The sequence below is a fragment of the Garra rufa genome, chromosome 18, assembly GCF_049309525.1.
Source record: "Garra rufa chromosome 18, GarRuf1.0, whole genome shotgun sequence".
In the NCBI taxonomy this organism is placed as follows: Eukaryota; Metazoa; Chordata; class Actinopteri; order Cypriniformes; family Cyprinidae; genus Garra; species Garra rufa.
In genome coordinates this window covers 17,906,760-17,922,989 of record NC_133378.1, presented here as the reverse complement: position 1 = coordinate 17,922,989, position 16,230 = coordinate 17,906,760, and the positions used below count along the sequence as shown (strand labels likewise).

General features: G+C 37.1%; 1 protein-coding gene across 1 annotated transcript in view; it reads right to left on the bottom strand.

Annotated features, from left to right (window-relative positions):
- The window catches only part of nol4lb (nucleolar protein 4-like b), a 156,128-nt gene extending 140,107 nt beyond the window's left edge, over positions 1–16,021 (bottom strand). Inside the window, exon 1 of the mRNA XM_073823357.1 lies at positions 15,686–16,021. Coding sequence (XP_073679458.1) covers positions 15,686–16,021 — 336 coding nt within the window. The remainder of the gene's footprint in view (positions 1–15,685) is intronic.
- Positions 16,022–16,230: the final 209 nt, after the last annotated feature.

Below are 16,230 nucleotides of genomic sequence, written 5' to 3'. Positions count from 1 at the left end.
TGATTGGCTTGTGCGAAAACACGTCATGCGAATTTCTGGCTCAAGTTGTAATTTTTCTAACATGCGTGGAAGACAAGATTGCCGTGCTTGCAGTGAGCGCGCAATAAACGCCTCAATTGCATCTTCCACACGTTAAAAAAAATAATAATTTGTGTCTATCACGTCCCTGCATTTACTTTGCATGTAAACTACTCCCACAAATAATTTAATTCTGGTCTGCGCATACCATTGTTTCCACACTAAAGCGAATATTTGCATTGTGTTACTCACGCTAGATTACTCGCAGGATGTTGTTCACGTCATTCATGCAAATAAAAACAAAAAAACAATAAAAAACATTTTATGATACAATTGGACATGTCAATAAACTCTTCACTGATTGACTTTTCTGGCTCAAGTTAAATTTTTTCAACATTCACGATTGCCGCGTTTGCACTGAGCGCGCAATATGTGCCTCAAGCACATCTTCCAAACGTTGAACATTTTGAATTTGCGTCTATCACGTCGCTGCATTGACTTTGTATGTAATCTACTCGCACAATTAAATTCTGGTGTGAACACACCATTGTTTCCACATTTGCAACGCGTAACTCGCTCTAGATTACTTACAGGATGTTTTCCACGTCATTCGTGCAAATAAAAACTATATAAAAAACATTTTCTGATAAAACCGGACAAACCGGCAAAAACGTGCAATGCAAATTTTCTGTCTTGAGCTGAAATTTTTAAACATGCGCAGAAGATGCAATTGGCGCATTTGCACTTGCAAATGCTCCTTAATCGCATCTTCCACGCATGTCGAAAATTTTGGATTTGCATCTATTCGCATTGTTGCATTGACTTTGTAATGTAATCTAAATATTTGCATTACGTTACTCGCTCTAGATTACTGTTTTTCACGTCATACCGCAAACAAAAACATGAAAACAATAAAAAAAAATGTTTGATACAACTGGATGTGTCAATAAGCTCTTCGCTGACTGGCTTGTGCGAAAATGCGTCATGTTAATTTTCTGCTCAAGCCGAAGTGATTTTTCAACATGCACGTAAGATGCGTTTGAGGCGTATATCGCAATTTCACGAAAAATCGCATCATCTGCTACAAATTCACGTCTATTTGCATCATTGCATTAACTTTGCATGTAATCTACTGGCGCAAATAATTAAATTCTGATGTGGACACACCATTAGTGGTGGGCTTTTTTGACTGTGTAAGTAAGCATTTACTCAAAGCACCTTAGCAACCACCCAAAACACCTCGGAAAAGGCATAACAATGGTCTACCAATGCCCTAGCATCAATCGAAGTGAATATTTGCATTGTGTGACTCGCTCTAGATTACTCACAAGATTTCTTCGCTTATTGAGCGACAACACGTCATGTGAATTTCCCATTAAAAGTTCAGTTTTTCAACCTGCGTGGAAGATGAGATTAAATAAAATGATATTTTAAAGATGATATTAAATGATATTGGTAATCCATAGAAAGTCAATGGCTGCTTATAACTCTCTGATTACCAATTTCTTCAAAATACCATTTTGTGTTCAACAGAAGAAAGAAACTCGCACAGTTTTAGAAGAACTGGAGGATCAGTAAATGATTTTCAAAAATTAATTTGAAATGAATTTTAATTTTTGGATGAACTCACATGACACGCAAGTCAATAAGCTAAGAAATTCTGCAAGTAATCTAGAAAGAGTAACACGATGCAAATAGTCGCTTTGCTTGATGCAAGAGCATTGGTAGAGCATTGTTATGCTCTCAACATTTTTCAGAGTATCTTCTTTTGTGTTCAGCAGACAAAAGAAAATGAAAAATAATCAATTTTCATTTTTGGGTAAACTATCCATTTAAGAAGCAAGAAACTACAACTGCCAAAAACATCCTAGCAACCCCCAAGCAAACACCCAAAACACCACAGCAAAACTCTACCACCATTTTTTCCCTTTTTGAATGAAATGTAAACGTGGTCACAAAGACTTTTGATTGTGCCAGTAAGCACACCCTGTTGAAAAAAAACAGCATCTGCTGGTTAGGTGTGTTTTGATGAATGGTAGCTGAGTTGAGCTGGTTTAAGCTGGTCCTTAGATGTCATGAGCTGGTTTAAGCTGATCCTAGCTAGCTACCTACCTACCTAACTAGCTCCTGCTCAGGACCAGCTTATAACCAGTTCAAGACCAAGCTAAACCAGTACAAATGTGTCACTGGGGTGATGCCCTCTTAAAGCATACAAATATGTACCTTTAAGGCAGGGGTCCCCAAACTTTTTTCTGAGCGGGCCACATAATTTTCTTTTGTTTAGTGGGGGGCCGAGTTGGTTGGCAGCTGGACTGACTACTATTATTATTATATTATTATTATTATTATTATTATGATTTTACCTGTATTTATTATACCTTTTAATGCTAGAATAGTTTATTATTTTTTATGCACCAGACAGACAAATTATCATTTCTTTTCAAAAGATATACAGGTGCTTCTCAGTAAATTAGAATGTCAGAAAAGTTCATTTATTTCAGTTAGAAAAGTTCATTTATTTCAGTAATTCAACTCAAATTGTGAAACTTGTGTATTAAATAAATTTAATGCACGCAGAGTGAAGTAGTTTAAGTCTTTGGTTCTTTTAATTGTGATGGTTTGGCTCACATTTAACAAAAACCCACCAATTCGCTATCTCAACAAATTAGAATATGGTGACATGCCAATCAGCTAATCAACTCAAAACACCTGCAAAGGTTTCCTGAGCCTTCAAAATGGTCTCTCAGTTTGGTTCACTATTCTACACAATCATGGGGAAGACTACTGATCTGACAGTTGTCTAGAAGGCAATCATTGACACCCTTCACAAGGAGAGTAAGCCACAAACATTGATTGCCAAAGAAGCTGGCTGTTCACAGAGTGCTGCATCCAAGCATGTTAACAGAAAGTTGAGTGTGGAAGAAAAAGATGCACAACCAACCGAGAGAACCGCAGCCTTGACAGGCTTGTCAAGCAAAACTGATTCAAGAATTTGGGTGAACTTCACAAGGAATGGACTGAGGCTGGGGTCAAGGCATCAAGAGCCACCACACACAGACACATCAAAGAATTTGGCTACAGTTGTCGTATTCCTCTTGTTAAGCCACTCCTGAACCACAGACAACATCAGAGGCATCTGGGCTAAGGAGAAGAATAAACGGACTGTTGCCCAGTGGTCCAAAGTCTTCTTTTCAGATGAGAGCAAGTTTTGTATTTCATTTGGAAATCAAGGTCCTAGAGTCTGGAAGAAGGGTGGAGAAGCTCATAGCTCAAGTCGCTTGAAGTCCAGTGTTAAGTTTCCACAGTCTGTGATGATTCGGGGTGCAATGTCATCTGCTGCTGTTGGTCCATTGTGTTTTTTGAATCACACGTCAAATTCCGCCTGAGCTTCCACAGGCTTTTCAAATGGTTCTCAGCTGAAAAACTTTAGGTAACTGGGAGATGAGTGAAGTCTTGCTTTTGCACTTGTCCCACAAGCAGTGCTAGTTTCACCTCAAATGCTATTGAGTCATTTTGTCATCGCTCTGATTTTTCTAGCTGGCTCGCGCATCACCTGTTCGATCGCGATGACACATTACGTTGAATGTACCATTCTGTTGGTGAATTTAACAAATAATTAGGCTATTTTAATAACTAAGGGAAATTTTAGTTTGAAAGCCAACCTTTATTATCAAATACCGACATGATATAAGTAAAACATATTTAAAATTACATTTTCAAAATATGTCTCTGGCATTGTCCAGAGGGCCGGTCCAAATGTGGGGGCGGGCCGCATTCGGCCCCCGGGCCTTAGTTTGGGGACCCCTGCTTTAAGGTACAAATATGCGCCCTTGAGAGGTACATAAGGTACAAAGGTACACTTTTTAAAATGTACTGCCCCGATGACAGCTTTTGCACATTACTACCCAAAACCCCCTAGCAGCCACCCCAAACATTTTAGAAACAGCACAGCAAGCTCTACCAATGCCCTAACATCTCAGCGGCTTGCTTTATGTAAGCAAACACCAATGAGATTTTCTTCATATAGTTTGCTGTATTGTGCAACATTCTGTTACCTGTAGGAGCTCTTAATGAAGTCCCGCAGAGAAGAGGACATTGTGTGTGTACGCTAGAGAACACACTGACCACTAGCTGCCCTGCAAACATGCATATGGCCCCTTCTGCAGCAGAACAACACTCTCTGTTCCAATGCATTTGTCTTTTTATCAGCTTCTGCCCTCTCCTCTCCTCTCATCCCCCTCCTTCCCTCCCGCTTCCTCTGCTCCTGTTAGCCTGAACACTCACTACCACAATTACCGCTGGAGCTACATCTACAGCTGCTCAACTAGCAGAGGGGGGTCAGGACCGCCGCGTGTGTGCGCCAGTGGTAATCTGAGGGAAAGAGGAGAGGACGGCGAGAGAGAGAGATGTTTTCTCTGGTTCTCTCATTGTTGCGAAGCCGAATAAGCCGAGAGCCCTTGATGAGCCATCAGAGGATGTGACAAACTCTTGCTCTTTACTTGCTCTGAATGATTAACCACTCAGATCATTGTCCTTATACAACACCTAAACCAACCAACACACACACGCAGGCACTAATCTTACCAGCTGCTCCCCTACACCTGCTTTTTGTGTGTATGTTTGAGAGTGTGTGTAAGAGATATTTGAGCCCCAGGTAACAGCGACTGGGGGGCAGGGGGTGTTGTGAGGTAGCTCATCTTTGGTGGCCACATGAAAGAGAAAGAGGTGCATTGAAAAAGAAAGATGAAGTTTGCTTTATTTTTGACAAAGACACTAAAGTTTGTCAAATTAGCAGATCAATTCAAGTGCTCTTTCTCACATGACGTGGTCATATTTACATAAAAGTGCCTTGAAGTCAATTTCCTAGATTTTTTGGGCCAATGAGAAAAGCAGATAATTTTTTTCACAATATGGCTCATAAGTGATAAATGCCATAATAACATTTATACACTATTTTCTCTAAATAAATTTAAAACAAAACTAAAATTAATAATTGTAGATATTACAAGTGAATTTAGGCATCACAAAAGTATCATATATAGTATGAATTAATAGAATGAATGTGTTAAAGAATACATTTAATAGTGATCAGGGTTGTTATTGTTAACTAAAACTATTTTTGTTAACTGATATTAAGTTAATTTTTTTTTAATTTTGGATTTTAAAAAAACTTAATGACCAACAAAAAAGTACTAAAGCCAAGCAGAAATGTGACAAAAGCACATAAGTAAATTACTAAAAATTACAATAAATAATACTAATACATAAATTGTGACTTTCAAAACTGTTTAAACAGAGAACTGCCATAAAAAGTCTAAAAAAGCAGCAATGACGGGCACAAGCCCACCGGTGCCACAAATGTATCCCGATCAGACAACAATTTGTGACTTTTAAAACTCTGTTTCAATAAAGAACTGCAATAAAAAGTAAAAAAATAAAAAATAAAAATAAGCATATAGCTGCAAGCAGCAATGACGGGCCCAAGCGCCTGGTGCCACCGCCACCCCGGTGGCATCAAGAAAATAGTGCACAGAGGGCACATGCATTTACAGCAATGAAAGTGATACACTATATCAACAGTATTAAACACATACACACACAAAGGGAACAATATATAAAACTTTCGTGGCACTTTACAATAATGTCTAATTTATTAACATTAACAATATTAGTTAACATAAACCATTTTTATATACAGTCAAGCCCGAAATTATTGATACCCCAGGCAAATTCTGAGGTCTTTTTGACCGGAAATGACACAGGCTTCTCCCAAAAGATAGTAAGACGATGTACAAGAGGCATCATTGTGAAAAAAAAATTTACATTTACATTTGAACAAAAAGTGGCATGTCCAAAATTATTCATACCCTTTGCAAACTGTCACAGTCTATGGGAAAATTCAAAGTTCTATACCATTCCAAATAGTCCAAGCTGTTCTAAAGCATCCTAATTACCCTTTTTTATTGGGAACAGCTGTTTTAATCAACTCAACAGGTGAAAAACAGAAGCTCTCTACTGTTGGTTTGTGGACAGTTATGGTTAAGACAAAGGAGCTTACTGAGGACCTGCGGCTGCACATTGTGGCTGCTCACAAGTCAGGAAAGGGCTATAAGACCATATCTAAATGTTTTGAAGTTCCAGTGGCTACAGTGCAAATTATTATTAAAAAATACAAGACGTTCCGCACTGTGAAAAATCCCAGAGGACATGGTAGGAAGCCAAAGGTGACACCTGTGCTGGCCAGGAGGATAGTGAGAGAGTTAAAAAAGAATCACCACCAAGGCCATTCTGCTGAATCTGGGCTCTGCTGGTGGCAACATCTCAAGGAAGACAGTCCAAAGGACGCTGCACACCGCTGGGTTCCACGGACGCAGACCAAGGAGGACATCACTTCTCCAGATAAGGCACACAAAATGCTCATCTGGTCAAAGAAGAGGACGTCTGGTCTTCTGTTTTATGGTCAGATGAAACAAAAACTGAATTGTTTGGCCACAATGATGTAGCATTCATTTGGCGTAAAAAAGGAAAAGCCTTCAACCCTAAGAACACCATCCCCACTGTCAGAGAAACTTGGCCTTGGGCACCAGTGGACGTTTCAGCACGACAACAACCCAAAACACACAGCAAAAGTGGTGAAGAAATGGTTAGCAGACAAAAACATTAATGTTTTGCAGTGGCCCAGCCAGAGTCCTGACTTAAATCCAACTGAGAATCTGTGGAGGGAGCTAAAGATCAGGGTGATGGCAAGGAGACCCTCCAACCTGAAAGAGTTGGAGCTCATCGCTAAAGATGAATGGGCAAAAATACCAGTGGAGACATGCAAAAAGCTGGTCAGCAATTATAGGAAGCGTTTGATTGCTGTAATAGCTAATAAAGACTTTTCTATTGATTATTGAGAAGAGTATGAATAATTTTGGACATGCCACTTTTTGTTCAAATGTAAATAAAAGATGAGTAATACTTTTTTCCACAATGATGCCTCTTGTACATTGTCTTATTATCTTCTGGGTGACGTCTGTGTCATTTCTAATCAAAAAAAAAAAAACTTGCTGGTTGAATAAAAGTAACTTAAAGTCAGAATTTGCCGGGGGTATGAATAATTTCGGGCTTGACTGTAGCATTTATTAACCTTAGTTAATAATAAGATCAAAATTTGCTAAAAAAAAATTATTAAAATTTAAATTTGTATCTGTTAACATTAGTGTTATTGTACTGTTAATATGAACTTTTTTTTTAAAAAAATAGGACACAGATTTTATTTTCAAAACAGGTAGACAGAGCGCAACTGAATGGAAAAGAACAGAAGGTTCTTGAGATGCTCATGGCACAAAAAAAGGACTAAAAATGCCCGTCCCTAATTGGAAATAACAAACACGTCACAGCTCAGTGACTGTCCAGACAAACACTGCAAAAACAGCTTCTACTCCAACTGTTGGGGTATAGCCCATGATAATGTCAACGATTGCAAGCACATTCTCTTCTCTACACCTGCACATGGCTGACCACAAACACAAACAGCCATCAAACACTCCCACCCAGTGTGTGCCGAGGGAGGGGCTTTCAGTAATACAGAATAATTTAGCTCAGCGTTTGGGGCTCCTCTAGGGCACTGAGATGAATGGACTGATAAAACAGGCTGTCCCAGTTGAGATGCTCACTTAGGCAGAGTAAGAGCTAGACTACATGCATACACATACATCTGAGGACAGAGTGAGCTATATTTTACACATATTTGAGTTAGTGAAAGTGTGTTTGCAGTTTTTATTGAATATGATGCAATAAACTGCAGTGTATCGTAAAAAAAGAATCTTCTTTCTATCGAGTCCTCACAGGCTACATGCACAAACTCTAGTAGAGAGATTTGTTCTATGAGCTTGTTCTTTTTAGTGAATCAAAACCATATAGCGTTTAGCCCAAAATTAGCCCATAATGATTTCCTGTAAATTCCTAGATAATTAATGAATAAATAGTCATCACAGGCTAAGCAAAAACAAACATACAATGCATCTAATATAGTACGATTTGTGCACAAATGACTCATATGAGTTGGTTCTTTTTAGTAAATCAAACTGGGCAAAAATGGCCTGAATGGCAGAGTTCCAAGATGAAATCCGCTGCTGAGCAAAAAGAACATAAAGGCTTGCCTCAGTTTTGCCAGAACACATCTTGATGATCCCCAAGACTTTTGGGAAATACTCTGTGGACTGACAAGACAAAAGTTGAAATTTTTAGAAGGTGTGTGTCCAATTACATCTGGCGTAAAAGTAACACAGTATTTCAGAAAAAGAACATCATACCAACAGTAAAATCTGGTGGTGGTAGTGTGATGGTCTGGGCCTTGTTGCTGCTTCTGGACCTGGAAGACTTGCTGTGATAATGGAATCATGAATTCTGCTGTCTACCAAAAAATCCTGAAGGACAATGTCTGGCCATCTGTTTGTGACCTCAAGCTGAAGCGAACTTGATTTCTGCAGCAGGACAACGATCCAAAACACACCAGCAAATCCACCTCTGAATGGCTGAAGAAAAACAAAATGAAGACTTTGGAGTGGCCTAGTCAAAGTCCTGATCTGAATCCTATTGAGATGCTGTGGCATGACCTTAAAAAGGTGGTTCATGCTCGAAAACTCTCCAATGTGGCTGAATTACAACAATTCTGCCAAGATGAATGGGCCAAAATTCCTGCACAGTGCTGTAACAGACTCATTGCAAGTTATCGCAAACGCTTGATTGCAGTTGTTGCTGCTAAGGGTGGCCCAACCAGTTATTAAGTTTAGGGGGCAAACACTTTTTCACACAGGGCCATGTGGGTTTGGATTTTGTTTTCCCTTCATAATAAAAAACTTCATTAAAAAACTGCATGAAATATATATATAACAGCGATAATAGCAAGAATCATCTTTCCATCTACATTCACAAACTTTAGTAGTCTGATTCGTTCTATGGGCTCATTATTTTGGTGAATAAAAAAGAGCCTAAGATTTCCTAAACTAATGAATCAAACACATTCAGGATGACAAATGTAGCCCAATTCATAAACAAATTACTCATATCAGAGTTGTTTTAAGTGAATCAAAAATATACAATGTATCAAGAATATCCGGATTCCCAAAGATACTGACCCTTATGATTCTTCAACAAAATATATTTAAAAAAAATTCATACAAGAACATTTTATTATTGAGTCATCATAGTCTACAGCAGTCTATGATTTGTGCTCAAATGACTCAAATCATACAGCATGACAAGTGTAGCCCAAGTCCCTAAGTGAATTACTTTTAAGTGCTGTTCACACCAAGAATGATAACTATAATGATAACTCTAAAGTATTGCAGTCATTTCTGAATACGATGCAACAAACTGCAGTGTACCGCAAAAATAGCAAGAATAATCTTTCTATCGAATACTCACAGGCAACATGCACAAACTTTAGCAGTCTGATTCATTCTACAAGCTTGTTTTTTATTGAATCAAAAAAAAAATGCCTACAATTTCCTAAATTACTGAATCAAAAACATTCAGCATGACAGGTACAGTATAGCTCGATTCATGAACTAATTAATCTTATGAGACAGTTGTTTTTAGTGAATCAAAAATACACAAAGTATCAAGTGTATTCCAATTCCCAAAGATATTGACTATTATGATTTTTCAACAAAAAGTTTTTAATGCAAGAACATTTTTCTATCAAGTCATCACAGGCTATATTCAACGCTTCTAATATATATGAATTGTGCACAAATGACTCCTATGAACTGGTTCTTTTTAGTGAATCAAAATCATACAAAATAACAAGTGAAGCCCAATTTTCTAAGTCCACAACACAGCTAACACAATGACACAGGAATCACTTTCAGAACTTTTCCAGCTGAAGAACAATAAAAACACTGACAGCCAATCAGAATCCACCCAAGTTTAAAAAGTTGAACATTTAAGGTGGCAGATGACAAAATTTAAAGTGAACAGGCCCTTTTTTGATGAATCAAAAGCATACAATTGGGCTGACCATACGTCCTCTTTTCCCCGGACATGTCCTCTTCGTGTTTGACTGGGATTCCTAAATCAACCAAAATGTCTGGGATTCGGCTTTTGCTTTCTAGAGTCGCCATTCATTGAATGCGTTTTTGTATTAAAGCCTTGGCGGGACTGTTTTCTTAATCCCATCCCCCTCAACGCTCTAACATTGAATATAATTTTAACGCATCACAGAGTCACTATTAATACACAAAGTATTAACATTGATTTGGATGCAGCTCATGTTAGATGTAGGTTTTTTCCACGAAATTGGGCTGATTTTAAACTGTTGTGGCGAGTTGATTTTCTCCGGTGGGATAGAAGTTAGAAATATTGCATAAATTTCATTTGACTGAAATGCTAAAGTCGCTAATTGTTGTCTGATGAATATGAATGCACAATATATCTTTGGGAAACGGGATACATTTAACACATTTGTGGCACCGTGGGCTTGGGCCCGTCATTGCTGCTTTTTTAGCCTTTTCATGGTGTGGTAGGAAGCTTTTTAGCTGGGTTTATGATCAATCTGCATAACGCTGACTGTAAAATATGTAGCCTTGGTATGGAAATGACATATTTTGATACCAAAACTAATACTCCAACACCCCCGTCCTTCATCCTCTTTTTTGAAAACTCAATTATGGTCACCCTAATACAATGTAACAAGCGAATTCTGATTACCAAAATGAAATGAAGTTTGAATCAGTTTGAATTGTCCAAAATACATTTAGAGTCAAAGTATTTGACGGTTTTATAGTATCTTCTCTTGAGATTCTCACCTCCTTCTCCTACCCCACCCCACAAAATAAAAGAAGCTTTAGGACAAAATAAGCCAAAGAGAGAACAGCGTTCTTCTGCAACAGTTGCTCAGTGTGCTCTGAGAAAGAGAGAAAGAGAGAGAGAGAAAGGGGAGGAAAGAGAGGAACGTTAGGGGCTATTAATAGTGTCCACAGACGCTGGTGTCAACTGCATGTGATGGCTGTGTGACTGTTTCCTCCAGCCACCTCTTTCTCCCTCTCTCGACATCATTTCTTCTTTCTCCCTCTCCTGAAATCCCCCATGCTTTCCCTTGCTCCATCTCATTGTCATGTTTCTGTCTTGAGCTGGTGTGAAAAAAATTCCCTCCATCTTTTATTCTTCTCGTCTTACGCATTCAACCCCATGAGCGCCATCCTCAAGTAACTCTCCTTCACTTTTCATACATTACAAAGTAATGCTACAGGTCATTTAAGGCGAGTCAGATGACCCCTTTACATGTGTGAATGATGTCTGCTGTATTCACACTATTTTAAGCAGCATGTTTTGATGAGTAATGCAGTAAGTGTCTGAGAGAAAACAGTTTGTCAGTCATAACGACAGACTGATCATTATCTTCAGACTGAGCTGTGGATCAATCCACTCTAGCGTCAAAACTACTACTACACACAAGCACACAAATGAGAGGTAAACATTACAATCCAGGACTGTATTTCGTTTTTTACATAAAATAAGGTATTTTACATACAGTAAGGTGAACAAAAAAATGTTAAAGTGATAGTTTACACCCAAAATGTAACATTTATCATTATTTACTCACCCTCACATTGTTTCAAACCCCTGTGCTGTTGCTTTTTTTTTCTAAGGAACACAAAAGTAGAACTTTTGTAGGAATTTCTGAAGCAACTCTTCTTTATCTCAACAATTTACAGCCGCTTGGGCTGTGAAATTTCAAGAAGGACAAAAAAAAGCACCATAAAAACCACCAAAAAGCACCATAAAAGCATTGTGAAAGTAGTTTGTGTCAGTGTTATTATTGACATACTATTACAGTATTTATTCATATTCTAAATTTGGTTTTATTTTTATATTTTAATTTAAGTTTAGTTTAAGTTTTTTATATATTTTACATTTTTTATATTTTATATATTTTATTTTATATATTTTTTATATATTTTAATTTTAGTTTAATTTTAAGTTTAAGTTAGTTAGTTTTATTTATTTTTTAAATTTTTGTTTAGATTCATTTACTTATTTTCTTACTTATTTTAGTTTTAGCCATTTTAATATTTCAACTTACTTATTTCAGTTTATTGCCAAAGCAACATTTTTAAATTAAGCTTTTAAAGGAGAAGTTTCTCATCTAGTATTTATATTTCTTTAAAGATTTATTTTTTTTTACTAAAAATTATTAATAGTTTTAGTTAACAATAACAATATTGGTCCATGAATGCTGTCACATGCCTTAATGTAGTTTTCTGTGAAAAACACTTAAAATTAAAGATTTTTTAACTTTCACTAATAATCTGCATTTATGTTCAAAATTAATATGGAAACCATAAGTAAGGTCCTTTGATTTCCACAATGCCGAAAACACAAACCGAATCATGGAATCTAGTCATAAAAATGGATTTTACTGTATAACACAGAATGTCGTGGACTTTGCCAAATTTGGGACGATTAAATCTAAAGTTATTGACTAGTAGCTTGAAGTAAACATTATTTTAAAGGAATATTTACCAGAAAATGTAAATACACAACACAGCATTTTGGAAAAAAAATCTAATCAAATCAAATAAATAAATTTAATAATAACATAACATAACATAACATAACATAACATAACATAACGATATTTAATAAAACCCAATTGATTAGAGATGTTTTTGATTATTAAATTTGATGAGGCCATTAAAATGGAATCCGGAAATTTTCATGGAAAGCACAGAATGTTTTTTAAACTGAATTTGAAAAACAAAAACCTAAATCGTATTTCATAGTGCCTTAAAATGTCATTTTTCTCACATTTTTAATAAATAGCTGTTAAATTGTGTAAGTTAAGCATGAAGAGACATGCTTTTTGATTAATATTTAAAATCTAACAAATAAAAGTCTAGAATAACTAAAACGGAAAAAACAGGATGCAAAAAATATTAAAATAGATTAAAAAAAATAGAATTTAGAAAAAATAAAATGGATTTTACAGGACCCTACATTAGGTTTGAGAATATTTTAAATAGCCTACTTTAGGGGTGTTTTTGTCTTGGTCATTGCAAGCTACAAATGGAAAATTGAAAACAGCCGCATAACATTGCTTCAGAAAGTAAAGAAACAACAGCGTATGGGTATGGAACAACATGAATGTAAGTAAACAATGACCACATTTTCATTCTGGGTTAAATCATTCCTTTAAAATTCAGTGAAGGGAATCTCTAAGTCATTACGTGACCTCTGACAAGATTTACTTTTGTATTACAAGTAAAAGATTCCGTAATCAGGATCTTGTGTTACCGGTGCACATTGCAACACAGGCCCTACATCGCTAATCGAATGGTGAGGGAATCACTTTCTCTCCGTTTTTCCTATTCCCGTCAATTAGCCCCCCTGAGTGAACTGAATGGGAGGTATGTCTCAAGGAAAGCAGAACACACACATACCCAAAGCAAGCGAGAGTGAGCGAAAATAGTATTTGAATAGGACAAATCTGGGGCAGCCTCTTCATTATGAGGGTACACAGAGCGCGGAGGGTGCATCCATCTTAACTTTTCCATCATACCAGTTTCCTTTCCTTTATCAGTGAAACGGTCATAAGATGAATCTTCATCTGGGCTCCTCATTATTCCATTTGTTCCGTTGAGAGCTAACCTGCTCACCTCGTCTCTGCCTCTCTATCTCTCCCTATTGCTCTCATACAAACACACATTTCTAACTTGCCTTTTTACCAATAATGCCACACACTGCCATATTGTCTCTCTAAGCTTCACAGGTGAACCAAATCGGCAGGTGTGTTTGGGTTTAGTCAATTATTATAATAAAGTCAACGGCTCAGAAACCTGAACTCTTCAGCTCAGAAAAAGACATTATGAAGATTAATCATTTTGAAAAGATAACGCAAGCACAGGTTCTACAAGTCATTCTTATAAAAGACAAGATCTTTTTTGTAAAACAGGTCTCTATATATAAATGTGACCCTGGACCACAAAACCAGTCTAAGTAGCACGGGTATATTTGTAGCAATAGCTTAAAATATATTGTATGGGTCAAAATGATCCATTTTTCATTTTTTTGTTTATGCGAAAAATCATTTGGATTTTAAGTAAAGATCATGTTCCAAGCAGATATTTTGTAAATATATCAAAACTTAATTTTTGATTAGTAATATGCATTGCTAAGAACTTCATATGGACAACTTTAAAGGTGAAATTTTTCAATATTTAGATTTTTTTGGCGCCCTCAGATTTCTGATTTTCAAATAGTTGTATCTCGACCATGCTCTATCCTATTACAAACCATACATCAATGGAAAGCTTATTTATTTAGCTTTCATATAAATTTTACTTTAAAAAAATGACCCTAATGACTTGTTTTGTGGTCCTGTGTCACAAATGTTGCAAAAAAGCAAATATAAAAGTTTGAAGCAAATATCATTTTGCTTGACTCCATGTTTTTTCAGATTGGACGAAAACATTCAAACGAGATTGGACAAATTCTTACAAATTCCCGCCAATCTGCCAACTTAAAACAGTTAAAAACTGCCAGGAGAGTGTCTAACTAACCCTTAACAAACACACGTCGATCACTGAACCACAAGACTGTCCGAAATAATAAAAAGGAGGCATTTTAAAAATTACTAAACAAAAATGTACAATTTTAAAATACATGTGACAAGTTCATGCAAATGTTATTATTGCATTCATTCTTATTGCATTCATGCTGGTTTCCTACATTTGTCAAAAACATTTATACCAATTTCTACAAATAGTTTTTTTTTAGTTTTTTTTATTTTAATAATGTCAACTGCTTTAACCATCAAATGAAATATACTAAATACACTTGAGTTTACTCAAGTTCAAAGGTCAAGGTAAAAGTATCAATAATCAATATTTTTTTTCTCAGGATTACTCCATTTGACCCAAACAAAATGGGCCTTTACATAAAATGGTAAGAACATTATACTTTTTAAAAGCACTCATGTGGGTCAAAACGGTTGTCTGGTTTTCTTGTCACATGACAACAAAAATGTCTTCCTGCATGCTGGTTATTACACTGACTTTTTAAAAACATAATTTTTTCACTGCTGATTTATAATACTACTAGCTACTAACAATAATATAAAGTTTGACACAGTATAATAAATATTAAGTTAAACTATTTACAGCAGCATTTATTTATTTTTTTTGACAAATTCTGGAGATTATTTTTTCATTAAGCCCCACAAGAAAATGTACCTTTCAGAAACTGAAAAACATTTAAAAAACGGTAAACAATCATAAATATGCGTATTCAAGTTCATTTTAATGTATAGTCTATTTTTAAATAGCATGCCGTCTTAAACGCACATTTGATTCGTTGACTCTACATTTCACTAATATCCTGAAACTGGTGTTCATTGTCAGTGACTGATAGTGATAACAGAAAGAGCTTCCGGACAATCGGGTGGCAGAGCTGCCACGGTTCCCGTGGATACCGGGCGGAGTGGCACACGAACAAGTGGTTACCAGAGACCCGAGAGGGACATGAGCTCAACTACAGATATACAGCCCTGAACGAGATTCACCGGCTGCGAGACGCTTAAACATGTGCACCATTGTGAGCGTGGCTCAGAATTTGCATAGGCAAATATCGGGCACTATTACGCGCTTGATTAGCAGACGGGAAAAAGAGCACCAATACTAACCGTTGCCTTGATGGGGACATACAGGACCGGTCTGTCCGCTGCCCCGTTCTCGTTCGGCTTTCCGTCAGTGCTGCCCACCTGGAAACCTTTGGATTTCACCCAGAACTTAAATTTGGCGTTGATGTGGTTACTCTCGATATAGACGCCCTCGGAGTCTTCGCTCTGTAAGAGGGTCTGCAGAATTTTGTTGTATTTTCTCCGGGTGACGGTCTTTGTTTTTCCGGAGTCCCCGTAAGTGCGGAGGCACCACTCCTGAAAATCCCCAAACATCTCCGCCTCGGACACCGCGGGGCTTCGGCTCCTTCTCGTTAAATCCACCCGTTTTTTGGCTGACATGGCTTTGTCGGTCCTCCTCCGGAACGAAAGAGGCTTCGAAGATATGCGAGATATATAGATGAAGCTCCTAATTTACTGCGAACACAAATGAGAATATTCTTCAAATCCCGTGCCGCACAAACACACGACTTAACGCCGGTGTATTGGTCTATCCTCGCACCTGTTAACGGAGCCGTTTCTTCTGTCCCACAGGATGGCAAACAAATGAC